General features: G+C 37.3%; 1 protein-coding gene across 1 annotated transcript in view; it reads left to right on the top strand.

The window, feature by feature from the left end:
- Positions 1-27,369, top strand: part of EYS (EGF-like photoreceptor maintenance factor) — a 1,911,700-nt gene that overhangs the window by 1,874,110 nt on the left and 10,221 nt on the right. Inside the window, exons 40-41 of the mRNA XM_035296026.3 lie at positions 10,966-11,021; positions 23,063-23,224. Coding sequence (XP_035151917.3) covers positions 10,966-11,021; positions 23,063-23,224 — 218 coding nt within the window. The remainder of the gene's footprint in view (positions 1-10,965; positions 11,022-23,062; positions 23,225-27,369) is intronic.

Genomic DNA, 27,369 nt, shown 5'->3' with positions numbered 1-27,369 from the left:
ACTGGGTGGCCATTTGGGCAGACACTGAGCTAGCTGCAGGAGATTTATTTTATACACCAGTGGCACCTGGAATGCCAATGAGACAGAACCATTCACTCTTCTGTAAAGGGGGCTGAAGCCCAGGAGCCAAATAGTCTAGCTCAGCAGATCCCACCCCTATGGAGCCCAGAAAGCTAAGAAACACTGACTTGAAATTCTCACTGCCAGCGCAGCAGTCTAAAGGCAACCTGGAATGCTCAAACTTGGTTGGGGAAGAATGTCTGCCATTGCTTAGGCTTGAGTAGGTGGTTTTCCCCTCACACTGTAAACAGAGCAGCCAGGAAGTCTGAACTAGGCCAAGCCTGCCACAGCTATGCAAAGCTGCTGTAGCCAGACTGCCTCTCTAGATTCCTTCTCTCTGGGCAAGGCATCTCTGAAAGAAAAGCAGCAGCCCCAGTCAGGGGCTTACAGATAAAACTCCCATCTCCCTGGGACAGAGCACCTGGGAGAAGGGGCTGCTATGGGCACAGCTTCAACAGATGTAAACGTTCCTGCCTGCCAGCTCTGAAGAGAGTAGCAGATCTCTCATTACAGTGCTCAAGCTCTGCTACAGGACAGACTGCCTCCTCAAGTAGTTCCCTGATCCCTGAGCCTCCTGACTAGGAGACACCTCCCAGCAGGGGTCGACAGACATCTCATACAAGAGAGCTCCAGCTAGCTTCTGGCAGGTGCCTATCTGGGACGAAGCTTCCATAGGAAGGAGCAGAGAGCAATCTTTGCTGTTCTGCCACCTCCACAGGTAATACCCAGGCAAACGGGTCTGGAAACTCCAGCAGACCTGCAGAAGAGGGACCTGTTAAAAGGAAAACTAACAAACAGAAAGGAATAGCATCAACATCAACATAAAGGACATCCACACAGAAACCCATTCAAAGGTCACCAACATCAAAGACAAAAGGTAGATACATCCATGGAAATGAGAACAAACAGTGCAAAAAAGTTGAAAATTCCAAAAACCAGAATGCCTCTTCTCCTTCAAAGGATCACAACCCCTCACCAGCAAGGAAACAAAACTGGATGGAAAATGAGTTTGATGAATTGACAGAAGTAGGCTTCAGAAGGTGGGTAATAATGAACCCCTCCGAGCAAAAACAGCTTCTTCCAACCCAAGGCAAGAAAGCTAAGAACCTTGAAAAAGAGGAATTGCTAACTAAAATAACCAGTTTAGAGAAGAGTATAAATGATCTGATGGAGCTGAAAAACAAAGCACGAGTTTCATGAAGTATATACAAGTATCAATAGCTCAATAGATCAAGTGGAAGAAAGAAAATCAGAGATTGTAGATCAACCTAATGAAATAAAGTGTGAAGGCAAAATTAGAGAAAAAAGAATGGAAAGTGATGAACAAAACCTTCAAGAAATATGGGACTATGTGAAAAGACCAAACCTACGTTTGATTGGTGTACCTGAAGGTGATGGGGAGAATGCAACCAAGTTACAAACATTCTTCAGGATATTATCCAGGATAACTTTCCCAACCTAGCAAGGGAGACCAACATTCAATTCAGGAAATACAGAGAACACCACAAAGATTCTTCTCAAGAAGAGCAACCCCAGGACACATAATCGTCAGATTCACCAAGGTTGAAATTAAGGAAAAAGTGTTAAGGGCAGCCAGAGAGAAAGACTGGGTTACCCACAAAGGGAAGCTGATTATACAAAAAGCATATCTCTCTCCAAAACCCTATAAGCCAGAGCAGAATGGGGGCCAATATTCAACATTCTTAAAGAAAGGATTTTCAACCCAGAATTTCAAAACAGGCCAAACTAAGCTTCATAAGCGAAGGAGAAATAAAATCCTTTACAGACAAGCAAGTCTGAGAGATTTTGTCACCACCAGGCCTGCCTTACAAAAACTCCTGAAGGAAGCACTAAATATGGAAAGGAAAAACTGAAACCAGCCACTGCAAAAACATACCAAATTGTAAAGTCCATTAATACTATGAAGAAAATGTACCAACTAATGGGCAAAATAACCAGCTAGCATCATAACGACAGGATCAAATTCATGCATAACAATATTATCTTAAATGTAAATGGGCTAAATGCCCCAATTAAAAGACACAGACTGGCATATTGGATAGAGTCAAGACACATCACTATGCTGTTTTCAAGAGACCCATATCACGTGCAAAGACACAGCTAGGCTCAAAATAAAGGGATGGAGGAAGATTTACCAAGCAAATGGAAAGCAAAAAGCAGGGGTTGTAATCCTAGTCTCTGATAAAATAGACTTTAAACTAACAAAAATCAAAAAAGACAAAGAAAGTCATTACATAATGGTAACATGATCAATGCGACAAGAAGAGCTAACTATCCTAAATATATATGTGTCCAATACAGCAGCACCCTGATTCATAAGGCAAGTTCTTAGAGACCTACAAAGAGATTTAGTCTTCCCCACAATAATAGTGGGAGACTTTAATACTCCACTGCCAATATTAGAAAGATCAATAAGACAGAAAATTAACAAGAATATTTTGGACTTGAACTCAGATCTGGACCAAGCAAACCTAATAGACATCTACAGAACTCTCCATCCCAAATCAACAGAATATACATTCTTCTCAGCACCACATCACATTTATTCTAAGACTGATCACATAATTGGAAGTAAAACACTCCTCAGCAAATGCAAAAAACTGAAATCATAACAAACAGTCTCTCAGACCACAGTGCAATCAAATTAGAACCCAGAATTAAGAAACTTACTCAAAAGCTCACAAGTACATGGAAACTGAACAAGCTACTCCTGAATGACTACTGAGTAAATAACAAAATTAAGGCAGAAATAAATAGTTCTTTGAAACCAATGAGAACAAAGACACAACATACCAAAATTTCTGGGACACAGCTAAAGCAGTGTTTAGAGGAAAATTTATAGCACTAAATGCCCACAGGAGGAAGTGGGAAAGATCTAAAATTGACACCCTAACATCACAATGAAAAGAACTAGAGAAGCAACAGTGAACAAATTCAAAAGCTAGCTGAAGACAGGAAATAACTATGATCAGAGCAGAACTGAAGGAGATGGAGACACAAAAAACCCTTCAAAAAATCAATGAATGCAAGAGTTAGTTTTTTGAAAAGATTAACAAAATAGACTGCTAGCCAGACTAATAAAGAAAAGAGAAGCATCAAATAGACACAATAAAAAATGAAGGGGATATCACAACTGATCCCACAGAAATACAAACTACCATCAGAGGATACTATAAACAGCTCTATACAAACTAATCAGAAAATCTAGAAGAAATTGATAAATTCCTGGATATATGCACCCTCCCAAGACTAAACCAGGAAGAAGTCAAATCCCTGAATAAACCAATAACAAGTTCTGAAATTGAGGCAGTAATTGATAGCCTACCAACCAAAGAAAAGCCCAGAACCAGATGGATTCACAGCTGAATTCTACCAGAGGTACAAAGAGGAACTGGTACCTTTCCTTCCAAAATTATTCCAAACAATAAAAAAAGAGGGACTCCTCCCTAACTGATTTTGTGAGGCCACCATCATCTTCATACCAAAACCCAGCAGACACAACAACAAAAAAAGGAAATTTCAGGCCAATATTCATGAATATGGATGTGAAAATCCTCAATAAAATATTGGCAAACTGAATTCAGCAGCACATCAAAAAGCTTATCCACCAAGGTAAGGTTGGCTTCATTGCTGGGATGCAAGGCTGGTTCAATATCCACAAATCTATAAATGTAATCCATTGCAAAATAGAACCAATGACAAAAAGCACATGATGATCTCAATAGATGCAGAAAAGGCTTTCAATAATATTCAACACCACTTCATGCTAAAACTCTCAATAAACTAGGTATTGATGGAATTTATCTCAAATAATAAGAGCTATTTATGACAAACCCACAGCCGATATCATACTGAATATATCATACTGAATGGGCAAAAGCTGGAAGCATTCCCTTTGAAAACCAGCACAAGACAAGGATGTCCTCTCTCACCACTCCTATTCAACATAGTATTGGAAATTCTGCCCAGAGAAATCAGGCAAGAGGAAAAAAATAAAGGGGATTCTTCCCTGTTTGCAGATGACATGATTGTATACCTAGAAAACCCCATTGTCTCAGCCCAAAATCTCCTTATGCTGATAAGCAACTTCAGCAAAGTCTCAGGATACAAAATAAATGTGCAAAAATCACCAGCATTCCTATATACCAATAATAGACAAACCAAGAGTCAAATCATGAATGAACTCCCATTCACAGTTGCTACAAAGAGAATAAAATTCCTAGGAATACAACTTACAAGGGATGTGAAAGACCTCTTCAAGGTGAACTACAATCACTTCTCAAGGAAATAAGAGAGGGCAAACAAATGGAAAATCATTCCAGGCTCATAGATGGGAAGAATCAATATTGTGAAAATGGCCATACTGTACAAAGTAATATATAGATTCAATGCTATCCCCACCAAGTTACCATTGAATTTCTTCACAGAATTGGAAAAAGCGACTTTAAATGTCATATGGAATCAAAAAAGAGCCTGTTTATCCAAGACAATCCTAAGCAAAAATAACAAAGCTGGAGACATCACACTACCTGACTTCAAACAATACTACAAGGCTACAGTAACCAAAACAACATGATATTGGTACTAAAACAGATACACAGACCAATGGAACAGAACAGAGGCCTCGGAAATAATGCAGCACATCTACAACCATCTGATCTTTAATAAACCTGATAAAAAGAAGCAATGGGGAAGGAGTCCCTATTTAACCAATGGTGTTGGGAAAATTAGCTAGCCACATGCAGAAAACTGAAACTAGACCCCTTACTTACACTTTATACAAAAATTAACTCAAGATGGATTAAATACTTAAACATAAGGCCTAAAACCATAAAAACCCTAGAAGAAAACCTAGGCAATACCATTCTGGACATAGGCATAGGAAAAGACTTCATGAATAAAAAACCAAAAGCAATGGCAACAAAAGCCAAAATTGACAAATGGGATCTAATTAAAGTAAAGAGCTCTGCACAGCAAAAGAAACTATCATCAGAGTGAACAGACAACCTACAGAATGGGAGAAAATTTTTGCAGTCTATCCATCTAACAAAGGACTAATATCCAGAATCTACAAGGAACTTAAACAAATTTACAAGAGAAAAACAACCCCATCAAAAAGTGGGTGAAGGATATAAACAGACACTTCTCAAAAGAAGACATTTATGTGACCAACAAACATATGTGGCCAAAAAGCTCATCGCTGGTCATTAGAGAAATGCAAATGAAAACCACAATAAGATACTGTCTCACACCAGTTAGAATGGTGATCACTAAAAGGTCAGGAAACAACAGATGCTGGAGAGGATGCAGAGAAATAGGAATGCTTTTATGCTGTTTGTGAGAGTGTATATTAGTTCAACCATTGTGGAAGATAATGTGGTGATTCCTCAAGGATCTAGAACCAGAAATACAATTTGAGCCAGCAATCCCATTACTGGATATATACCCAAAGAATTATAAATCATTCTACTATAAAGACACAAGCGCACGTATGTTTATTGCAGCACTATTTACAATAGCAAAACTTGGAACCAACCTCAATGCCCATCAATGATAGACTGGATAAAGAAAATGTGGCACATATACATGGAATACTATGCAGCCATAAAAAAGGATGAGTTTATGTCCTTTTCAGGGACATGATGCAGCTGGAAACCATCATTCTCAGCAAACTAACACAGGAACAGAAAACCAAACACTGCACATTCTCACTCTCAAGTGGGAGTTGAACAATGAGAAAACATGGACACAGGGAGGTGAACATAACACACCAGGGCTAGTTGGGGGATGGGGGGCAAGGGAAGGGATAGCATTAGGAGAAATACCTAATGTAGATGATGGGTGCAGGAAACCACCATGGCATGTGCATACCTATGTAACATTCTACATATGTATCCCAGAACTTAAAGTGTAATAAAAATAACTCCTATAGTAGGAGATTAAAAATAATATCTCCTACTATAATGATTAGTTTATTTCTTCTTGCAGATGTGCTAATTTTTAAATTTGCATACAATTTAGAATTGTTATATCCTCCCCAAAGCAATACAATGGTCCCTTTAATTCTAATACATCTTGTCCCAGCTTACCTGTACTGTTTTATGTTTCCTTTCTCAACCCTACAAATCACTATTATTTGTTTAGATTCAACTACACTGTATTTGTCACTCAGGCTGCCATAACAAAATACCACAGACTAGTTGGCTCAAACAACAAAAATGTACTTCTTACAGTCTGGAAGCTGAAAGTCTAAGAGCAGTGTGCCAGAATGAGAGCTTCCAGCAAGGACTGTCTTCCTTGCTTGTAGACAGCTGTGTTCTCACATGATACACACACAGAGGGAGCATGCTCTGTGATGCCTTTTCTTAAAATGATACTAATTCTATTGGATTATGACCCCCAACATCACAATCTCATTTAACTTTAATTACTTCAGTAAAGGTCTTATCTCCAAATACTGTCATACTGGGGATTCCGGTTTCAACACATGTATTTGTGGGGACAGAAACATTTAGTCCATAATATACTTTGAAACTATTTTGGTCTTTGTTTCTTCTAATGTATAATAAGACCATCCATCTAAATCTCTTTCTATATGAAGTACATTCTTTAAAATTTCCTTAGTAAGAGTTTGTTAGAGACGTATTATTATCTATTACTCTTTATCTGAATTTACATTTTATTCTTTTACTTGAAAGATTGTTTTTGACTGAGAAAGTCTGTTGACAGTTACTTTCTCACAGCACATTGAAGATCTAATTGTCCCCTTGACTTCAGTTGTTGCAACTGTCAATCTAATTATTGTGTCCTTTCTCTATTTTTTTTTTTTTTTTTTGAGACAGAGTTTCACTCTTGTTGCCCAGGTTGGGTGCAATGGTGTGATTTTGGCTTACTGCAACCTCCACCTCCTGGGTTCAGTGATTCTCCTGCTTCAGCCTCCCAAGTAGCTGGGATTACAAGCACCTGCTACCACGCTGGGCTAAGTTTTGTATTTTTAACAGAGATGGGGCTTCACCACGTTAGCAAGGCTGGTCTCTAACTCCTGACCTCAGATGATCTACTAGTCTCCCAAAGTGCTGGAATTACAGGCATAAGCCACAATACCTGGCCTCTGGCTACTTTCAGTATCTTCACTTTTTGGCATTCTATAATCACGAAGATGTGTCTATACATAGACTTTTTTTTAAAGTCCTGTTGGAATTTGTTGAACTTACTGGGTTACTGTGTTTCAAATATTCTGGGAAATTCTCAACTATGAAGCTTTATTTCTTCAATCTTATCTTTCTCGTTCATCCTTTCTCTCACTTTTTCCTTTCTCTTCTCTGGTACTCTGATTCGATCTTGTTAGTTTCCTAGGGCTGCCATAAAAAACATGTGGCTTAAAACAGCAGAAAACTATTTCCTCACAGTTTCTGGAGGCCAGAAGTCTGAAGTCAAGTTGCTAGCAGGGCCATGTCCCTTTGAAACCTCTAGGGGCAGTTTCCTCTTTGCATCCTTCAGCTTTTCGTAGCTTCCAGGCATTCCCTGGCCTATAGGTGCATCACCCCAATCTCTGCCTTCATATTAACATAGCATTCTTCCTGTGTGTCTGCAGCAATAATGGTGATTTATTTCTAATTCACCCTTTCACTGAGTGTTATCTTTAGGGTTCCAGTTTTTTGGTGGAAAGCCTCCTTTTAGACATTAAGCAATTTCTATGTTTCTCTCTTGTCCACATGTCCCTGAACAGTTGAAGATTAAACTTTGGGTTTAGCATATTTGGCAAATATGCTCAAGGAAAAACCTGGCTTTATCATTCTACTTTTCTATTTAGCTTCTATTTTCTTTTTTCACCTTTTTTTGGCATCTGAATATTCTTTTTTCTTGCCAGTTCATCAATTTATTGCAACAGATGTTTTAAAATAATTTATCCAACATTTTTAGTTGTTTTTACAGTGAGGATCAGGGTAAATCACGTTATCGAATCTACTATACTGCTGGAAACCAAAGTCAACTATTGGATTTATTTTAAAAGAAGCCCTTCTGACCAAGCGTGGTGGCTCATGCCTGTAATCTCAGCACTTTGGGAGGCCAAGATGAGTGGATCACCTGAGGTCAGGAGTTCGAGACCAGCCTGGCCAACATGGGGAAACCTTGTCTCCACTAAAAACACAAAAATTATCTAGGGATGGTGGTGGGTGCCTAAAATCCCAGCTACTTGGGGGGGCTGAGGCAGAAGAATCTCTTGAACCTGGGAGGCAGAGGTGGCAGTGAGCTGATATCACACCACTGCACTCCAGCCTGGGAGATAAAGTGGGACTCTGCCTCAAAAAAAAAAGCTCTTTTAACAGATATTGCATAAAGCATTAAAAACTATAGAAGAAAGTTAAGAGTGCTGTGATAGGATATTACAAGATCATCATTTGGTGCCAAGTTTTGAGAAGCAGCTACTGCTAGAGCCTAATCAGTGATTTTAAGGGTGGGGACGGGACACTGATTAAAACAAAAAAGTACTTCCATAGTAATACATTTAGTGTACCAGCCCATAACTTCCCCCTCCATCCTCATTAAAGCAGCAAGAAAGAAAACAAAAGTGTCCTTTTTCCTTTTAAAATACACTTGGTGTAAAAAAATAACAATGTATGCCCAATATCACGGTAACTCAAAGACAGTTTAACTGATGAATTAAAAATTAAAGAATGCTTGAACATAAGATATAGAGAATACATGAGAAAAAAATTATAATAAGAGAAGCTCCTAAATTATATTTGTAATCCAGGTATTTTTCTAGTTCACTATTTGGTGTGCTTTGAGGGAGTACTTCACTGTTTTCAAAACCTAAAATGAGAAAATACGTTTACAAAAGATGCTGGCTTGTAACATCTGCAAATCTGCTCATACCATTTCCCTCACTACTGCTGCCTCAAATTGCAGCCTGGTGGCTCCCACAACCTCCAGATAACTATCCTGTCAGGGACCTTATCCATTATTGCTAGAGACGTCAAAGTGCCAGAGTTCAACTGTTTTGGTTTTTTTCCTCAGAAATCTGGAGATTTCTCTCCTTTTTATATTGTGCTTGGTTTGAAGAATACTCAACAGTTCTTCTCTAAACTCAATGTCTTTCAGAATCTGAATAAGAATGACTCTTCTAGTATCTTTAATTGTAGTTTCCTCTACTTTCCTATGCTGAATTTGACTATAACTTGGGAGACAAACTGTGCATAAAATTAGCAAACCAATCTAACTGGCAAATATCATAAAGTTCACAAAAACTGCCCTGCCTTTCCATCTGGCAACTTGGAGGCTTGGTTACTAGGCAAACCTGTCTGCAAAACTCTTTCTTTAGTATGAGTAATCTCTTAGGAAACTTGTACGTCTTGAATGTAAATAGATTTCTGGCAGACATCACCATTGTATCAGACATGCCCAACAAACATAAAACAGATCAGAAGATACAACTTAGGTGCAAGCTGATATGCCTGCCAAACTATATTTGAATTCTAATTAGCATTCTAATTCCTTCCTGGAAAATCTTAGCCTAAGTCAGAGGTTGTCTGAATCACTGTTCAATGAGATACTAAATTTTTCTTGTTGTCTAAGAGTTCAGGCTGAGGACTCAAAGCTAATAAGTATAATGTATACCCACAAGTCTAAAAAGAGTTTATGAATGATGAGATATAACTATGCATCTGCTGCAACAACTAAAATTTAAAAATGACAATGCCAAATGCTGGTGGGGATGTGGAGAAACTAGGTCCCTCACACATTATTGGTGAGAATGTAAGATGGTATAGCAACCACAGAAAAAAGTATGGCAGTTTCTTATAAAACAAAACATACACTAACCATGCAACCCTGCAGTCACACTGTTGGGCATTTATATCAAAAAAGAAAAACTACATCCACACAAAATCACATACATGAATGGTCTCAGCGGAGTTATCATAATAGCCAAAACCTAAAAACTACCCAAATGTCCTTCAGTGAATGAATAGTTGACCAAATTGCACAGAATCATCCCATAGCATACTGCTCAGAAATAAAAAAAACAAAACAAAACTATTGAATCATGCAGGTATTGAGTCAGGATCTCAAGGGCATTATGCTGAATGAAAAGAGCTGACAGATGATCCATATAGACTATGCTAAGAGATGGTACCACTAGTCTGTCATTTGCTCCCAGACTATATTGTGGGGTAGGGGTAGGATCTAAGAGAATTGGTTCTGAGAAAAGGGTTTGTTTTTTTTTTAAGAGCATTATTGGCATAGGAAGAGGGGTTAGAATGTACCCAAAAAAATGAGTAAGAAGGTAATTAAAATGTACTCAAAGAAAGTAAACGCTCTTGCCAGAAGGAAAACCTAACCTTTCCTTCCTGGGGTTGTCAATTTCTGCTGAGCTGACACTCACAGTGAGACAGAAGTGGAGCAATGGGAAAACAAGATCTCAGAGTCAGACCTACGTCCCTGGAGCGCCAGAGTACTTAAGACCAGGGCCTAACCCACATTCAAAGTAGCTTAAACCGGAGAGGCTCGCTGTAACCTTTCCTAACAGCAGAGTCAGAGGCAGAGCAGCTGGGAAGCAGAGGTGCCTTTCCACAGAAGACAGGGTAAGAACTATGTTCAAGACAAGCAGGCATGAGTCACCTTAAAAGAACCTTGACCAAAAAGGTAATCTGTCTCAAAAAGAAATATGCTGGAGGCCTCTCACAAGAGCAAAAACTGACTTGGATTCACAAAAGTTCTGGCAAGGAGCATCAGCCTTGTCAAGAACTGAAGGACAGATGTATAAGTGAAGAGTGAAAGAGCTTTCAAAGATCCAAAAGAGTGTCTGCCATGACAGAAGATACAGACAGCTGATAAAGACAGCAGCAGACAAAAAAGACCCTTCTCTTGTCTCTTTAGCACTATCCTCATTGTGATCTTGGAGAAGCCAAAAGCAGCAGAATGGAAAGTGAAGGAGAGTAAGGACCACTACAAACAGCAAAACAAAAACATACCACTTCCCCCACTACCCTGCTACAGCTTTCCAAACTTGAGTCAGATGAGCTGTGGAAAAAGGATAGGAGCTTAGAATTAGGTGGAATGTTGGTGGTTTGATTCAGATTGAATGGGGTCTCTTAGTACCTGAAAATGGAAACATTTCACTGAAACCTGAAAATTTGCCCAAGATATCATCAAGGATGAGAATGGAAGATTTTACTGACATATCCAAAGAGGAATCACAGGGGAAAATCAAGCTACTTCCTGGGTGACTCCTACCAAGTTCAGCCCTTTCAACAAATCGTGACAAATCCTTAAATCTTTTTCTTGATCTTTTGCCCATCTGTGCTCTCTCTGAAGCAATCCTTTGCTCATATTAAAAACATCTTCTTTTGGGCCAGGCGCAGTGGCTCATGCCTGTAATCTCAGCACTTTGGGAAGCTGAGGCGGGCGGATCACTAGGCCAGAAGATCGAGACCATCCTGGCTTACATGGTGAAACCCTGTCTCTACTAAAGATACAAAACTTAGCCAGGCATGGTAGTGCGCACCTGTAGTCTCAGCTACTCAGGACACTGAGGCAGGAAAATCACTTGAACCCGGGAGGCGGAGGTTGCAGTGAGCTGAGATTTCCCCATTGCACTCCAGCCTGACAACAGAGTGAGACTCCGTCTGAAAAAAAAAAAAAAAAATCTTCCTTTGCTATTCCATATCGTTTATCCTTAAGTGTTTTGAGAAGAAATAATATTTTGTTGCTTGTTTTAGAAATCTGTGGGTTTCATAAATCAGATGGTGCTACTTTGCAATCCAAGTGTTTCCACTTCACTAATCAGCCTATTCTTTTTTTACTAGATGGTACTGGTCTGGTGCCAGTTAATGCTGCAGTTGTTAAAGAGGAGTAAATAAAAATATTATTAATTTCTCTGAGGGATTCTGTTTATAATAAATAAATGAGACCATAAAAGTGGTGATCATGAGTGAAGTTTGTGTAATTTAGAAGTAATTTGAATTATTGGTTATTATTTCTCTCAAAAACTATCCCTTTTGAAACTGCCCCTTACACTGACCATCCCTGAAGCTACTGGCCAGAATTCAGTAGATCAGTTATCCAAGAAGAGCAGTGGTGGAGTTTTCTTCTTAATTAACCCATATGGATTTCAAAAGTATCCCAAAGATGATTCACTGTCAGAGAAACTTTGTATGAGTCATTGAAAAACCTGGACCTTTCCCAAATTCTACCTCAAAATGAACAACAGAGTAAATGTTTAGCAGCTAATTTAATGATGATAGATACTACTTACTAAATCAGAGACCTTTGAAGTCCTATTTGTGGCTTATGTCTGCTTCTACAGGCAGACCCAATCACATCCAAAATGCATCAGAATTTTCAGTACTCAAGCTGTAAAACCTTAATGCACATAATTCAGAAATAAAAATATCAACTATCTATGCATTGTTTCAAAAGATACAATTTATTCTAAATCGTTCTTCACCTATCTCGTCTTTAAAATAGATCCATCCCTTATCTAAGAACATGGGACACTGAAATTCTTGAACACAGAGCTTTATTATAAGAATTTCAAACCAGGTGAGAGAAATGGGAGGTGCCAACTTATATTCCAAGCAAAGCGTTTTGAAAACAAAAAAGTCAGGGTCTGTATTAGCCCATTTTCATGCTGCTGATAAAGACCTGAGACTGGAAGAAAAAGAGATTTAATGGACTTCTATTTCCACATGGCTGGAGATGCCTCACAATCATAGGAGAAGGCAAGGAGGAGCAAGTCACTTCTCCTTGACAGGCAGAGAAGAGAGCTTCTGCAAGAAAACTCCCATTTTAAAACCATCAGACCTCATGAGACTTATTCACTATCAGGAGAACAGCACAGGAAAGACCTGCCCCCATGATTCAGTCACCTCCCAGTGGGTTCCTCCCATAACATGTGGAATTAAAGATGAGAGTTGGGTGGGGACACAGCCAAACCATATCACGATCTTAATTAACATCTGGAATATAGCATTTTAATCTAATTAGGACTACACTTTGTTATAAACAGTTATCTTTTTAGAACTTTTGTGGTTTCAAAAGTGCTGAATATTTTCATGTAATCTTAAGTGCTATAAATAAGAAAATTAAGAAGTTTACTTTCTGCCAGGCATGGTTGCTCACCTCTCAATCCCAGCGCTTTGGGAGGCTGATCACCACGAGGCAGATCACGAGGTCAGAAGATAGAGACCAGCCTGACAAACATGGTGAAACCTTGTCTCTACTAAAAATACAAAAAAATTAGCTGGGCATGGTGGCACGTGCCTGTAATCGCAGCTACTCAGGAGGCTGAGGCAGAACTGCCTGAACCCAGGAGGCAGAGGTTGCGGTGAGCTGAGATCGCGCCATTGCACTCCAGCCTGGGCAACAAGAGCGAAACTCCATCTCAAAAAAAATAATAATAATAATACAAAAATTAGCTGGGAGTGGTGGTGTAATCCCAGCTACTCTGGAGACTGAGGCAGGAGAATTGCTTGAACCCAGGAGGCAGAGGTTGCAGTGAGCAAAGATCACACCACTGCACTCCAGCCTAGGCAACAGAGCAAGACTCTATCTCGGGGGGATGGAGGTAGGGGTAGAAGTTTACTTTCTAATTTATAAAGTAAAACAGTACCAAGGTCAATGTTGAATTTCCTTGAAGTAGATGTTATGGTACATATGTAGATCCGCACCACACACCTTTCTGAATGGAGGTACTCGCTTCCTCGATTATTGGGAATATTGCCAACAGAGAGCTCAAAGATAAGTCCCTCACCATGACTGAAGAGAGCTGCCTTGTCTAAGTTTACACGCCTCCCCAGTGACAGCTTGAATCCAGTATCTGTTTGAAGAGAAGATGACAAGAAAAAAGGGGTGTCCCAAAGGCCTGGCCACTTTACCTCAATATGAAATAACTCTAAATGGTCATCCCAACTCCAGAGGTCCCTGTGAAATCAGTTACCAACTTCTCCCTCTTGCTGTCTTCTCTCTCACACGTGTTGCTTCCAAGCACACTCTCCAATAAACCTCCCATACACTAAGTTCCATCCCAGAGTCTACTTCTAGAAAAATAACCTGAGACAGAAGGACACAGAAACCAGCTTGAAGGGGCTCCAACTGGCCAAATCAGGGAGAATTTGAGAAATAGAACAATTATGATAATAAAAGATTACAATCCATTGAATAAAAATAATGATACCACACTGATAGAAAGGAAGGAAGGAAGGAAAGAGGGAGGCAGGGAAAAAGGAAAGAGAAAATGGAGGATGAGAAAACGGATTTACTCAAAAGTAAACTCAGACACAGCAAACATGCTGTAGACTGAGAAACCAAAACAAAACAAAAGCCTCAAAGGTAGGGATTAATCTGAGCAATGTAAGGCCTCATGCTACCTGCTACTGATGCAAAGGCAGAGTGAGCATGCTTTTCCTCTGAATCATAACTTTAAGCACATCTGTAAATGTATATGTAATATCAATTCCTTTATATTTTTTAGGCTCATTTTATGGCCCAGTATGTAGTAAATATTTTATGTGTTTTTCACAAGACTGCAGATTGGGAAGGTCAAATGCTATATCCTATATGTCCATGATATTAAACTTGTTGATTGTGTTGTTTAAATCTCCCAAATTCCTTATTGATCTCTGTTGCTTGATCTATTAGCTACTAAATTCCAGATCATACATCAGCCTACTAAACTACCACCCTGAACATCTTAAAAACATCTCAAATGTGTGGAGAACACATGTGAGCTCCACATCTTCTCCAAAATATCTGCTTCTCCCAGTCTTCCCCATTGCAGTTAATGACAACATTATCCTTCCAGTTTCTCAGGACAAAAACCCCATAGTTACCCTTGACTACTCTCCTTCTTTCTTACCCATATGTGATCTTTCAATTTTTCAAAATATGTTTGAAATATGACCACTTTTCACTACTTCCATTGCTACTTCTCTGATACAAGCCACCTTCACCTCTTTTTTTCCTTTCTTTTTTTTTTTGAGACAGAGTCTTGCTCTGTTGCCAGGCGCCAGGCTGGAGTGCAGTGGTGCAATCTCAGCTCACTGCAACCTCCGCCTTCCAGGATCAAGCATTTCTCCTGCCTCAGCCTCCTGAGTAGCTGGGACTACAGGCATGCACCACCACGCCCAGCTAATTTTTGTATTTTAGTAGAGACGGGGTTTCACCATGTTGGCCAGGACAGTCTCAATCTCTTAACCTCGTGATTCTCCCACCTCGGCCTCCCAAAGTGCTGGGATTACAGGTGTGAGACACCGTGCCCGGCCTACCTCTTACCAGTATTATAGTAATAACCTCTTGATAGGGAGAGCCCCTGTTCCCACATTTGCATTTGTCACTCTATTCTGAGTGCAGCAACCAAAGTGATATTGTTTAACTTCAGTCACATGATGACACTCCTATCCTCAAAGCTTTCCAATGATTTCCCATCTCATTCTTATAAGACAGTCTCAATGGATATTACAGCCATAATGTATAGAGAGACAATTTTCTATTGATCTCTCATGTTTCTACACAACTTTTTTTTTCAGCTTTTATATTAGATTCGGGAGATACATGTGCAGGTTTCTTACAAGAGTGTACTGCATGATTCTAACGTTTGAGGTACAATTGAACCAGTCACCCAGGTAGTGGTAATAGTACTCAATATAGCTTCTCAAACCCTTACTCCCATCTTTCTCTCCCCAATTTTGTAGCCCCCAGTGTTAATCGTTCCCATCTTTATGTCCATGTGTATCCAATGTTTAGCTCCCACTTATAAAGAGAACACTCAGTATTTGGTTTTCTGTTTCCATGTTAATTCGCTTAGGGTAATGGCCTCCGGCTGCTTATTAGAGGTACTGGCTGTTTTGGTTCTTGGTTATCTTTTCAAGTATGTTTGTATAGAAAATATCCTTGAAAAACAGGGATAATGTCTTCCTTTGGAGCAATAAGCCAGTTTACTTACTGCTTTATAAGATAGAGATGCTGTCTTCATTTGGAGCAAAAAGCAAGCATGCTTTTTGCATGCCCATTATAAAAATATTTGGATCTCTAAGCTCAGATTTCCTCCCCAAGCAACCTACTGCATGTTTATAACCTGGTCCCTGAGAGAATTGAGGTTCATAGAACTGACTCAAAAATGCTGATACTTTGGCTACTGCTAATGCTGTCATAAACTATCCTGTGTCTGTGATCCAGGAGTTTCATGTATTTTACTATCATCTTTGAAAATGTTGCAAGCATATGGATGCAACTGGAGGCCATTATCCTAAGCAAATTAACACAGGAGCAGAAAACCAAATAACACCTGTTCTTACTTATAAGTAGGAGCTAAACATTGAGTACAAATAGATGTAAAGATGAGAACAATAGACACTGGGGGCTACTAGAGGGAGTAGGGAGGGAGGAGGACAAGGGCTAAAAAACTACCTATTGGGTACTATGCTCACTACTTGGGTGATGGGATCAGTTGTACCCCAAACCTCAGCATCATGCAATTTACCCATGTAAGAAACCTGCACATGGACCCTTGGACTTAAAATACAAGTTGAAATTAAGAAAAGAAGAGAATGCTGCAGGCTAATAAGTTAGCGAGCCAGTAGGTAAAAGTCTCAAAATCTTCCCAGTCTTTGATAATGTGATTTGGCCCCAATAACCTCTCTGACCTTATCTATTAAAACTCTCCCCTTCCTTAATACCTGTCCAGTCACACTGCCATCCTTCCTGTTATTTAATACTGGTAGGAACCCTATCACCCCAGGGTTCATCATTCCCTCTCTCCTCAAAGACCCACTTAGCTCAATTCTTAACCTCCTTGAGGTGTTTATTCAAACACCACCTTCCTCATGCCTTTCCTGCCCCACATGCAGATATCCCTTTCTCCTTTCCCTGTTTTTCTAAGATTTATCAACATGTATTTATTTATTCACTATTTCAACATATATAGTTTACTAACATGTATCAACATGTTCATTTAGTTTACTCACTATTTTCACCCACAAGGATGAAAGCACAAAGAATTTTGTTTGTTTTACTGTTATGTCCCAGACAGGCAGCCAAAATACTTGAATTCAACTTCTGTGAACCTAATGAACGTGTTGGCACAAACCTTTGTCTATGGTGAAATAAGGAGGATTGCCAGTGGTCACTAAGTCTAGAAGATGAATAGCCAATCAGGAAACATTAATTTAAGGTTTCAAAATGCATGTGGAATATTTTCACCACAAAGTGATGATTTTTAGGAGTTGACAGACGTACAAGAAATAATGGAGCAAAGCTCCATGACTAATCACTGGTATGACCACCTCAAATTTTCCCTTGACTTTAGTTTAATCCATAAACATTTAAATCATATTGAGCATAGTCATTTTTCCAGTTCAAATTTATCCCTGAAGCCTGATAAGTAAAAATGTACCTCTTTTTGAAATGACATATTTCACCAATATTTTGAATGTATATTATTAATGTAATCCTCCCCAGTACTTTCTGTTACTGAATACTTAATCAAATAATAAGCTATTAGAGTGGAAACCTTTCTCATTATATAAAAAACAGGCATTGAGTATCTTCTTAAAACATACAATGTCAGAGCTATTAATAAAATTTATTTCCTGTGATTTTTAGTTCAGTGACATTTACATATAATTTCAGTATGTGTTACTTCTTTGGAAAAGCACTAGTTAGGTCAGCTGTTTTATGATACACTCACATGTGCACAGATAATTCTCAACTCCTGCACTGAACCAGTATCAACAGTGGTTTCAGCAAAAACCTCCTCCTGAAATACAATTCGAGCTCCTCCCTGCTTGGTGACAGGGAACCCTCATGCTGTTGTTGACTGACCTCTTCCATTCTTGAGACCCCCCCCCCAGATGTTCAATCCAGCCAACAGAAAGCAGTAAAGCCATATAGATACTACCACAAAATCTAGCCTTACAGGTGTTTTTATCTGCATTTTTCATTTGTTCAATATTTCCTACAAACTATTCCTCAAGAGGGAGAGGGTAGAGAAAAGGTTACTTGTAAGATGTTAAAGGTGGATATCAAATATAAACAAAGAGTACAAACTATTTATTAGTTTTTGGAAAACATTATTTGCTAATAACGTAAAGCTTGATTTCTAGCTCAAACTATTCACAATACTATGAGCCACATAAGTTAAAGGCCTATAAATTTAAAAACATACAAATTTATGGTATAAAAATATAGCATGCAGAACTGGAATCTGAGGAAGAAAATGTAGGAGATTATATATAACTATATGTTGAATAATGTTTTTAAATAAGACAAAACAAATAAATTGTAAAAGACAAAAGAATTTTGGTAAATACAAAATTAAAAATTTTGAATAACATCCCATAAGTCGAAAGAAAAATGACAGATATGAGGATATACTTGCAATATATTTAAGAAAACATTAGGACCCAGAAGGCATTTTAAAAATTGAAAATCAAATTTAAAAACATAAAACAGACATGAAAAAGTCACAGAAAAACACAAAAGGCCAATATTCACACAAGAAACTCAGCTTCACTTGTAAGCTGCAAAATGCAAATTAAAATAAAATGGAATCATCTATGAGTGTTAAAAATTAAAATTTCAATAATCTCAAGTGTGATTAAGGACACAGATAAGGATATTCTGTCATCCTCTGCTGGTTGGAGCATAAATTAATGTGAACACTTTAGAGGGTAGTTTGGTGGCATCTGTTAACTCTAAAAATGAACACAGACCATCAAGCTGCAATTCCATTTCTCACGTTTGCACATGAGAAACTTTCTCACATGTTTACAAGGAGATAAAATCAAGTATGTTTTTTGTATCAGTATTGTAATGACAAAATAAATTTAAGCAACTCAAGTGTCTGTCAATATGGCAGTGGTTAGGTAATCTAAGATGATCAAACTATGACAAATCCAGTAGTAAAAGCCAGTGCATTTGAAGTTTAAAGAACAGGAGGAAAGTGTACAGACAGTAGCATCATATTTCCATATAGGTTGTTTATTGAACATCTTCAGGGAACACTACCCACATAGATTACAATGTGATGACTTCCCCTTGGGGTTATGCAGTGCACCACATGCACAATGATGCATGAAGGGCATGAGGAAGGGATAATGTTGGGAATTTAACAGGAGGCCAAATTATGCAAAGCTTCAGAGGCTATGGTAAAGAATCTACATTTTATTCTAAGTAAAACCCCTGAAGTGTTTAAAGAGGGCAACGAATTGATGTTTTAAAAAGGTTTCTCTGGCAGATATATAAAATGGATGTGAACAAATTAAGACAAAAAGTAAAAGATCAATGAAGAGTATATTGCAATGGTCTAATCAAGAGTTGATAGGGGCCTCAACTTGGATGGTGGCAGTGGTAATGGAAAGATGGGGAAAATATGAAATATATCATTCAGATATAATCTACTAATGCATTATATTGGGAAAAGTAGAGGAAACTTTGGAAATAATGCAATCAAATTGATTACCAAGTTTCCATATGGGGCCTTGAACGGGTGGTGGCCCCATTTACTGATCTGAGGAAGGCTGAGAGAAGAATATCTTTCAGCAGTACAACTTCAAACATGTTAAGTTCAATACTGAGATAGCCAAAACAAATAATCAATAAGAGAGATGACTACATAAAACTAAAGCTAAGAGAAGAGGTTTAGACAGATGTAAAGTTTCAAGGAGTTATCATACGTATAGGTATTTCTTAAAGTCATGGAAATAGAGGAGAGGTCACTAATAGAAAGAAGAGAGATGGGCCATGGAAAGCCATAAGAAATTATAAAGTTTATAAGACATGGGCACATGAAACCAGAGAGAAAGGGTGGGAAATCAGGAGAAATAAATACAACTGAAATAGCCTAGTTACCCTTCAATGAGGGAACTGCTAAGGAAATCATCTTATATCCATTTTCTAGTTTTGCAGAACTAGAATCTAAAGAAGATTAAAGATTAAAAAACAATAGACAAATATTATCCTACAAAATACAGTCAACTGATCTTTGACAAAAGAGGAAAAATAAAATGGGGAAAGGATAATCTTTTTGATAAATGATGCTAGAAGAAATTGATATCCACATGCAAAAAGAAAAAAAAGAATTTAGACACAGACATGACATCCTTCACAAAATTTAATTCAAAATGAATCCATGGCTTAAATGTAAAATTAAAAAACTATAAAACTCCTAAAAGAAAATATAACAGAAAATCTAGATGACTTTGAGTTTTGATGATGAGTTTCTAGATACCATACCAAAGACAGAATCCATGAAAGAAAAAAATTGATAAATTAGATTTCATTAAAATTTTTTTAAAAACTAATCTGCCAAAGACACTTGAAAGAGAGTGAGAATACAAGCCACAGACTGGTAGAAAATATTTGCAAAATACATATTTGATAGAGAACTGTTATCCAAAGTAAACAAAGAATTCTTAAAATTCAACACAAAAATTAAACTCAATTTTAAAAATGGGCAAAAGATCTAAACATAAACCTCACCAAAGATATCCAGGTGGCAAGTGAGTATATGAAGATGCTCAACATCATGTATCATTAGGAAATTGCAAATTATAAAAACTGTATAACACTAGATAATTTTTAGAATAGCTAAAACCCAAACACTTATCACCCAAAGTTGGCAAGGATGTGGAACAACAGGAACTCATTCATTACTGGTAATGCAAAATTGTACAATAATTTTGGAAGACAATTGGGATAGGGCAGTTTCTTACAAAACTAAAAATACTCTTTACCATTATGATCAAGCAATTGTGTTCCTTGGTATTTGTCCAAAGGAGCTGAAAACTAGGGTGCATACTATATGATTACAACTCTATGATATTCTGAAAAAGGCAAAACTATGAAGTGAGTAAAAAAAGGTCAGTCGTTTTTTACGACTTCCACCCTCCTGCTAGGGTGGAAGGAGGGTCAAATAGGCAAGCAAAGAGGAGTTTTAAGGCAATAAAATGATGTATGATTTTATGGATGATGCTTTAATGGTAAATACATTTCACAACGCATTTGTCAAAATTCATAAAATTACACGAGTGAATTATATGTAAATGAACTTATGTAATAATGATGTGTCAATATAGATTCATCCATTTAATAAATGTATTCTGGTGGGCGATATTGACAGTGGAGGAGGCTGTGCATATGTTGAGGCAAGGGGTATATGGGAACTCTAATAAGTTTCCACTCAGTTTTGCTGTGAACCTAAAATGGCTCTGAAAAAATAAAGTGTATTTTTTAAAATACCAAACATGTATTTAAAAAACAATAGGCAAAATATGCTAGTATCAGTTTCAAAAAGATAGATGGAAAAAAGCAATTATTTATGCATAGTTCATATAAAATGTGGTTTATTTAAAATAAATCAAGTATTAGATATACACATACATTAATTGTATGTGTATTTTTTTTAAGTCTGGCTACATGTACAATAAACTTGGCAGTAATTCTCAGAATTAAGAGAGAAGAACAATAAAATTCCACTAAAAAAAGTTTTACACTCTTTTATATTGTCTTATAATAAACATGTATTAATTTAGCAATATTTACAAAATAGTTTCAAAAAGACACATTTTCAATCACCCTTGTATTCTTTATTTTTTATTTTTTATTTTTTTTGAGACGGAGTTTTGCTCTTATTACCCAGGCTGGAGTGCAATGCTGCCATCTCGGCTCACTGCAACCTCTGCCACACCACGATCACCCTTGCATTCTTAAAAATTTAACCAGATTTTAAGAAAATGTGGTCCAAGGAACCCCTATGTCAGAAACACCAGGAGGATGTATTAAAAATGGGGTACTTTCTGAATCCCATCCCAGCTTTTATTTTTTTTAAGACAAGGTCTCACTCTGTCACCCAGACTGGAGTGCAGTGGCACCATCTCAGCTCACCACAACCTCCACCTCCACCTCCCAAGCTCTATTGATCCTTTCACCTCAGCCTCCCCAGTAGCTGGGACCACAGGCATTCACCACCATGCCCAGCTAATTTTTTTTTATTTTTTGTAGAGATGGGGTTCACCACGTTGCCCAGACTGGTCTCAAATTCCTGAGCTCAAGCGATCCCTCAGCCTCAGCCTCCCAAAGTGCTGCGATTACAGGAGCGAGCCACTGCTCCTGGCTTTAATAAATTTCCAGGCCTCCAAGAATGAGGATAGGACTTTGCATTCTTAGCAACACCATCAAGTGATTCTAATCTCTACCCTTCTGAATAAGTCAAAATGAATGAATAACGTTTTTTAAAAATCAGCAAATGCCAACACCCTCTGGATAAACACCTACCAATTGTCCAATCTAAAGTAAAAGGTGACAGCTCCCAAAGAGTGGGAAGAAAACTAAATAACTAGATTAATGACTAAGCTATGTCCTGAATCAGGGCACGCTCTAAGAAGCACTGTTACATTATAAGAAGAAATATAGACTCCATAGGGATAAAAACTTCCCAAATGTGCAGAACTTTTCTTCTTCCTCTCATAATTCCCATTGGGTCAGTTGTACACAGAAGCTAAAAATAGTATCAATATATTATGCCTTAAAATGTATCCTGAATTGATTATAGTCTATATCTGAATCAGAAATAGAGGCTGAAGAATAATTCACAGTGTTGTCCTCTATCTTCCGCCATTTGAACTACCTTTCTGAAAGCATTATAAATATAAGACATTTCCAAGAATCTCAGCCATGCATCTTATCTCTCTGTACAACGCAATCTAGAGCAGAAGATCTGTGTCACATACGTATCAGCCAAAAAGTCACAGTTACCAGATGTAAGAGGCTTTTCAATAACTGGCTCCATTACAAAAGCCTAAAGTTAGTGGAATTAGAACAGACTCACAAAGTTCCCAAGGTTCGATGTACTCTCCTACAAGCAACTCTTGGAAGATAAATCCTTAAATTACAAAATTATGTAAGCAGTTTATTGTATTTATGAGCAATGTTTTTAATCCAGCAGATAACTCACAGAGTTCTCTTTCTCTCCTCCCCCCAGCTTTATCCATAAGTGATCCATCTTTCAGAAGCAATGAATTATCCTGGATGTCCTTTGCTTCCTTTCGTGTTCGAAAAAAGACACATATTCAATTGCAGTTTCAGCCTCTTGCTGCAGATGGTATCCTATTTTATGCTGCACAACACTTAAAAGCCCAGTCAGGTAAGATTGGCAGGCTATTTGTTTGCAGAATGAAAGAGGGAAAAAAACATAATGAATTCCTAATAGTCTATTAAGTAATGTATGATAATGTTTATTTTGTGTTACCTAGTCTTTAAATATGTAACCATCGTTTTATGTTCTATTAACACTGCAAGTGTATGCTTATGAATTTAGAGGCCCTAAATATATAGCGAATAAAATAGGAAGAGATTTGTTAGAATTAAAGTTAGCAAAATCTAAATAAAGTATATGCTAAACTTTAAAACAATCCCATAAAAAAAAATTAAAGCCATGCATGATAGTCCTATGATAAAGTAGACAAAATATGCATGTAAAAGATGTTTTAAAAGGAAGGCATGGCTGGTATATTTCATGTAGATTCGCCCACATTTATAGCTAGGACAAATTCTCTTTTAAGTCGTTCTGTCATCCAAATAGTAAACTCAGGATTTGTGTTCTGAAATGCTTATAAAAACATTTTGGAACTTAAAAAGATGCATATTTACCAAAAAATATGAAATAAAGTATCCAATAAGTGTTTTAAAAATTAATTTTTTAGGTTTTACTACTTTACCTTTGATTTCCATTTTCAAACGTTTCTCCAAAATTCTGACAAAGACATTTGGACATATAGTTACATTGCAAAGTATTTTTAAAATCTTACATTTGACTTTCAGTTTCTCAGAAAATGAGAAACAATTTTGGTATTGAGAAATAATTACATTTGCTTATTTTACATCATTAACAAAAATGGTGCTCTAATTTTCAGAATCTAAGTAGTTCTTATAGACGTGTCTTGACTTGCTTCTAAATAATAAGAATATCAGGGAATTGGACCAAAGTGGTTCCATCTCAATGCACTTCTGAAATACCTTCAAAATAATTTCAAAGAAAAAAAGCATAATTGAGTTATAAAATACAGCTTAGAAGAAATCTGCTCTCCTGAGATTTGATATTTTGTTTTAAATTCATGACTAAATCTCCCTGTGAAAATGTCAAATAGGAGAACCACACACAAGAGAAATTTTCTATTTATAAATCGAAACATTAAAAGACAATCAGCTTCAGTTACATTGCTCATAAAACTCAAAATTAATGTAAGCAAGACCTATGTAAAAGAGCAGAAAATCAAGGTATATTCAAGATTGTGACTGGCCAGAAATATTGTACTATAGTTTTATAATCAGTATGATACATATTTTTGTTTATGTATATGAAATATAAAGCTCATACACATTAATATACATGGGAGGGCAAGAGCACATCTTCTTACATCTGTTATTCAGTGCATGTACCTCATGACAATCAAGAGTTTCCTTTATGCCATCAGACACTACTTACAGAGATTCATTAGTTTCACATGATTGATGCATTTGACACTTATAGAAGATCAGGAAAATTTTAAATTACTAAAAATATAAGCTTTACATGCTTAAACCTAGATTAATCAAAAACAATTATCAGATGAAAGGCATAAACTTATTTTTTTAGTAATCAAGTAATATAACAAGTTTATTTGAAGTCTGTCTCAAGGTTGCAGAAAATACAGCTGACAGTCCTGTACTTTGTACCTCCTCTAAGAGCTATGTCTGATGTAAACATTAACCAAGTCTTCCTAGTTGATCCTCTGCTAAGGGTACCTATTAGTAAAAAATAACCACTTAATACACAATGTTAAAATCCAAAAATTAAATATAAGCAGTCAAAGTGGTTTTCACATGTTCAAAATGACATTCTAAATTAACATGGTTTATCTCTTTAGAGATTAACAATTTGAGTACTCTCAGGTAGTGTAAAATTTAAAACAAAATAACTTGAAAAGTATATGAGATGATTTCAGATCTCTGACTTTTGAAAGATGTTTTAAAGAAATAAGACCCTGGCCTCTTCTCATTTATTTCTGCTAAAAATTTAACATCTTTAAAAGATTTTTGATATATATAAATTAAGCACAAATTAAAGCCTCAATTCATCTTGATATAGTTGTAATTCTCCCAGACTCATGTGTACAACTTCACATTGCAATGTGAAGTTAAAACATACTCAAACAACTGTAAGATTTAAATTACTTTGCTTTCATTGTCTACAGAAAAGAATGTATATACAATTTCCCTGATATGCTGATTCTGTAGTCTCTTCACAAATATTAGGTCCTGTAAGTTTTCTCTAATCTATAATAAATCACGGTGGGATAGCAGTTGATGAGGTAGAAACAATATCAGAACAGAGGTGGGAAGAGCCTCAGCCATGGTTGAGTGGGCATTAAATAGCCAAGGTGAATTCACTGATGATCTTCATGCTATTTGATCTCTCTTTCTTGTAACGACTCTTCATTACACTTTCTTACTCTAATGCCAATCTGAGGCCGGGTGTGGTGGCTCATGCTTGTACTCCCAGCACTTCGGGAAGCCGAGGCGGGCAGATCACCTAAGGTCAGAAGGACAAGACCAGCCTGGCCAACACGGCAAAACCCCGTCTCTACAAAAATACAAAAATTAGCAGAGTGTAATGGCCAGCACCTGTAGTCCAAGCTACTCAGGAGGCTGAGGCAGGAGAATCACTTGAACCCAGGACATGGAGGTTGTAGTGAGCCCAAGATTGCACCACTGCATTCCAGCCTGAGCAACAGAGCAAGACTCCATCTCAAAATAATAATATCAATCTGTACTTATGACACATAACTAGAGCATCATATCCTAATGCACTAAAATTAAAAGCCTATGATTTTTTTAAGTTAATACAGCTTTTAGTTTCCATAGCCAGAGACAGAAAACTTTTTGTCGACTTTGCACACAAACATACTAGCTGAGCTAAAATAACCCTTTCTTCACAGAAGCTATCCTTTTTCTTTCTTATGGTTGGCAACATGACCAGTCATAGTATATAGATCACAGCCTCAGCTTTCCTAATCATTTCTTAGGTATCTTTTATTCCAAGGTAGCTCTTCACTATAAAATTGTTTACTACAGGAACACTCTACAACACAAGGAGCAAGAAAAGCTTCCTCCATAATCCTGTGAAAGGTAACTGGCTTTATGTTCACTTGCAGGCCACAAAGTATATTTAGGTTGCTATAAATATTTTTTAACTTAGTAACAATAATGTTTACTTATTCTAGTTTTTTTGTGGTATAATTCAATGTATATTTTTTCTTTCCTAATCTGAAAGTTTATGACGCTCCTCTTTCCTTATAGTTAAAAATGCTGTACATGTTAGAAATTAGTATGCAAATACTTTGTTATGAATTTTTAAAACAATTTTCATGCCATTATAGGACAAAAGTTTTTGCTTTCAAGCTAAAACTATTAGTTGAGAAATATTCTGAGTCATCTCAACCTACAACCCTAACAAGTATTTCTTTATTCAATAATTATTTAGCAGCTATTTATGTACCAGATAGCATTCTGGGTGCTGGGAATAAACTATTGGACCAAACCAGACACAGACCCTGTTCTCATAAAGCTTACAACCTAGTGGATAAAGCAGCTATTAACCAAATAATCACATATGTAATTGACATAGTATACTCACTAAAAATTCCCTATGAGGAAAATAAAGCAAAAGAACCATAGTTTGATAGGTGAAGAACTACAGAGCTGCCAAGTATTCCAACCACTCTAGAATGGCTTGGTATAGACCACAATGGAGAACAGAAGGAAAGAACACCATTTGCAGAAGGGAGGTGAGGAAATATGGCACTTCGGAAGGAGGAAGAACTAGTGTAGCACAGTGCCAAATATCCCTGGATGAGGAAAGAGAAAGGTTGGGAAATTTCAGAGGGCGAGGAAAATGTTTCGTGGAAGACTTCTGCATGGTTCATTATGTTTTAATTAATAAGTCATTTTGCTATCTTCTTGAAGCAATCTTACATTGAAGAGCAGTACACTTTTTCCAAGCAAGTGGAGTTGCCTTTACTTTTCTTCTGAATGCCTCACTGCAACTTCAGATGCTGGATATGGTATTTGTACCAATTTCTTTACACGACTATGTAATTATAAAATGAGATATACTGTAATGAAGGGAAACCTAGTGATTTAAAGCACTGACAGAAAAAATACCTGACCAACTCTGGGAAATCAAGGAAAACTCTGAGGAAGTGACATTTTATCTGAAACCTGAAGAATGGGTAGGAGTTACCTAGTTGA

Source organism: Callithrix jacchus, chromosome 4 (genome assembly GCF_049354715.1).
Source record: "Callithrix jacchus isolate 240 chromosome 4, calJac240_pri, whole genome shotgun sequence".
In the NCBI taxonomy this organism is placed as follows: Eukaryota; Metazoa; Chordata; class Mammalia; order Primates; family Cebidae; genus Callithrix; species Callithrix jacchus.
This window is presented reverse-complemented; position numbering and strand designations above follow the sequence as displayed.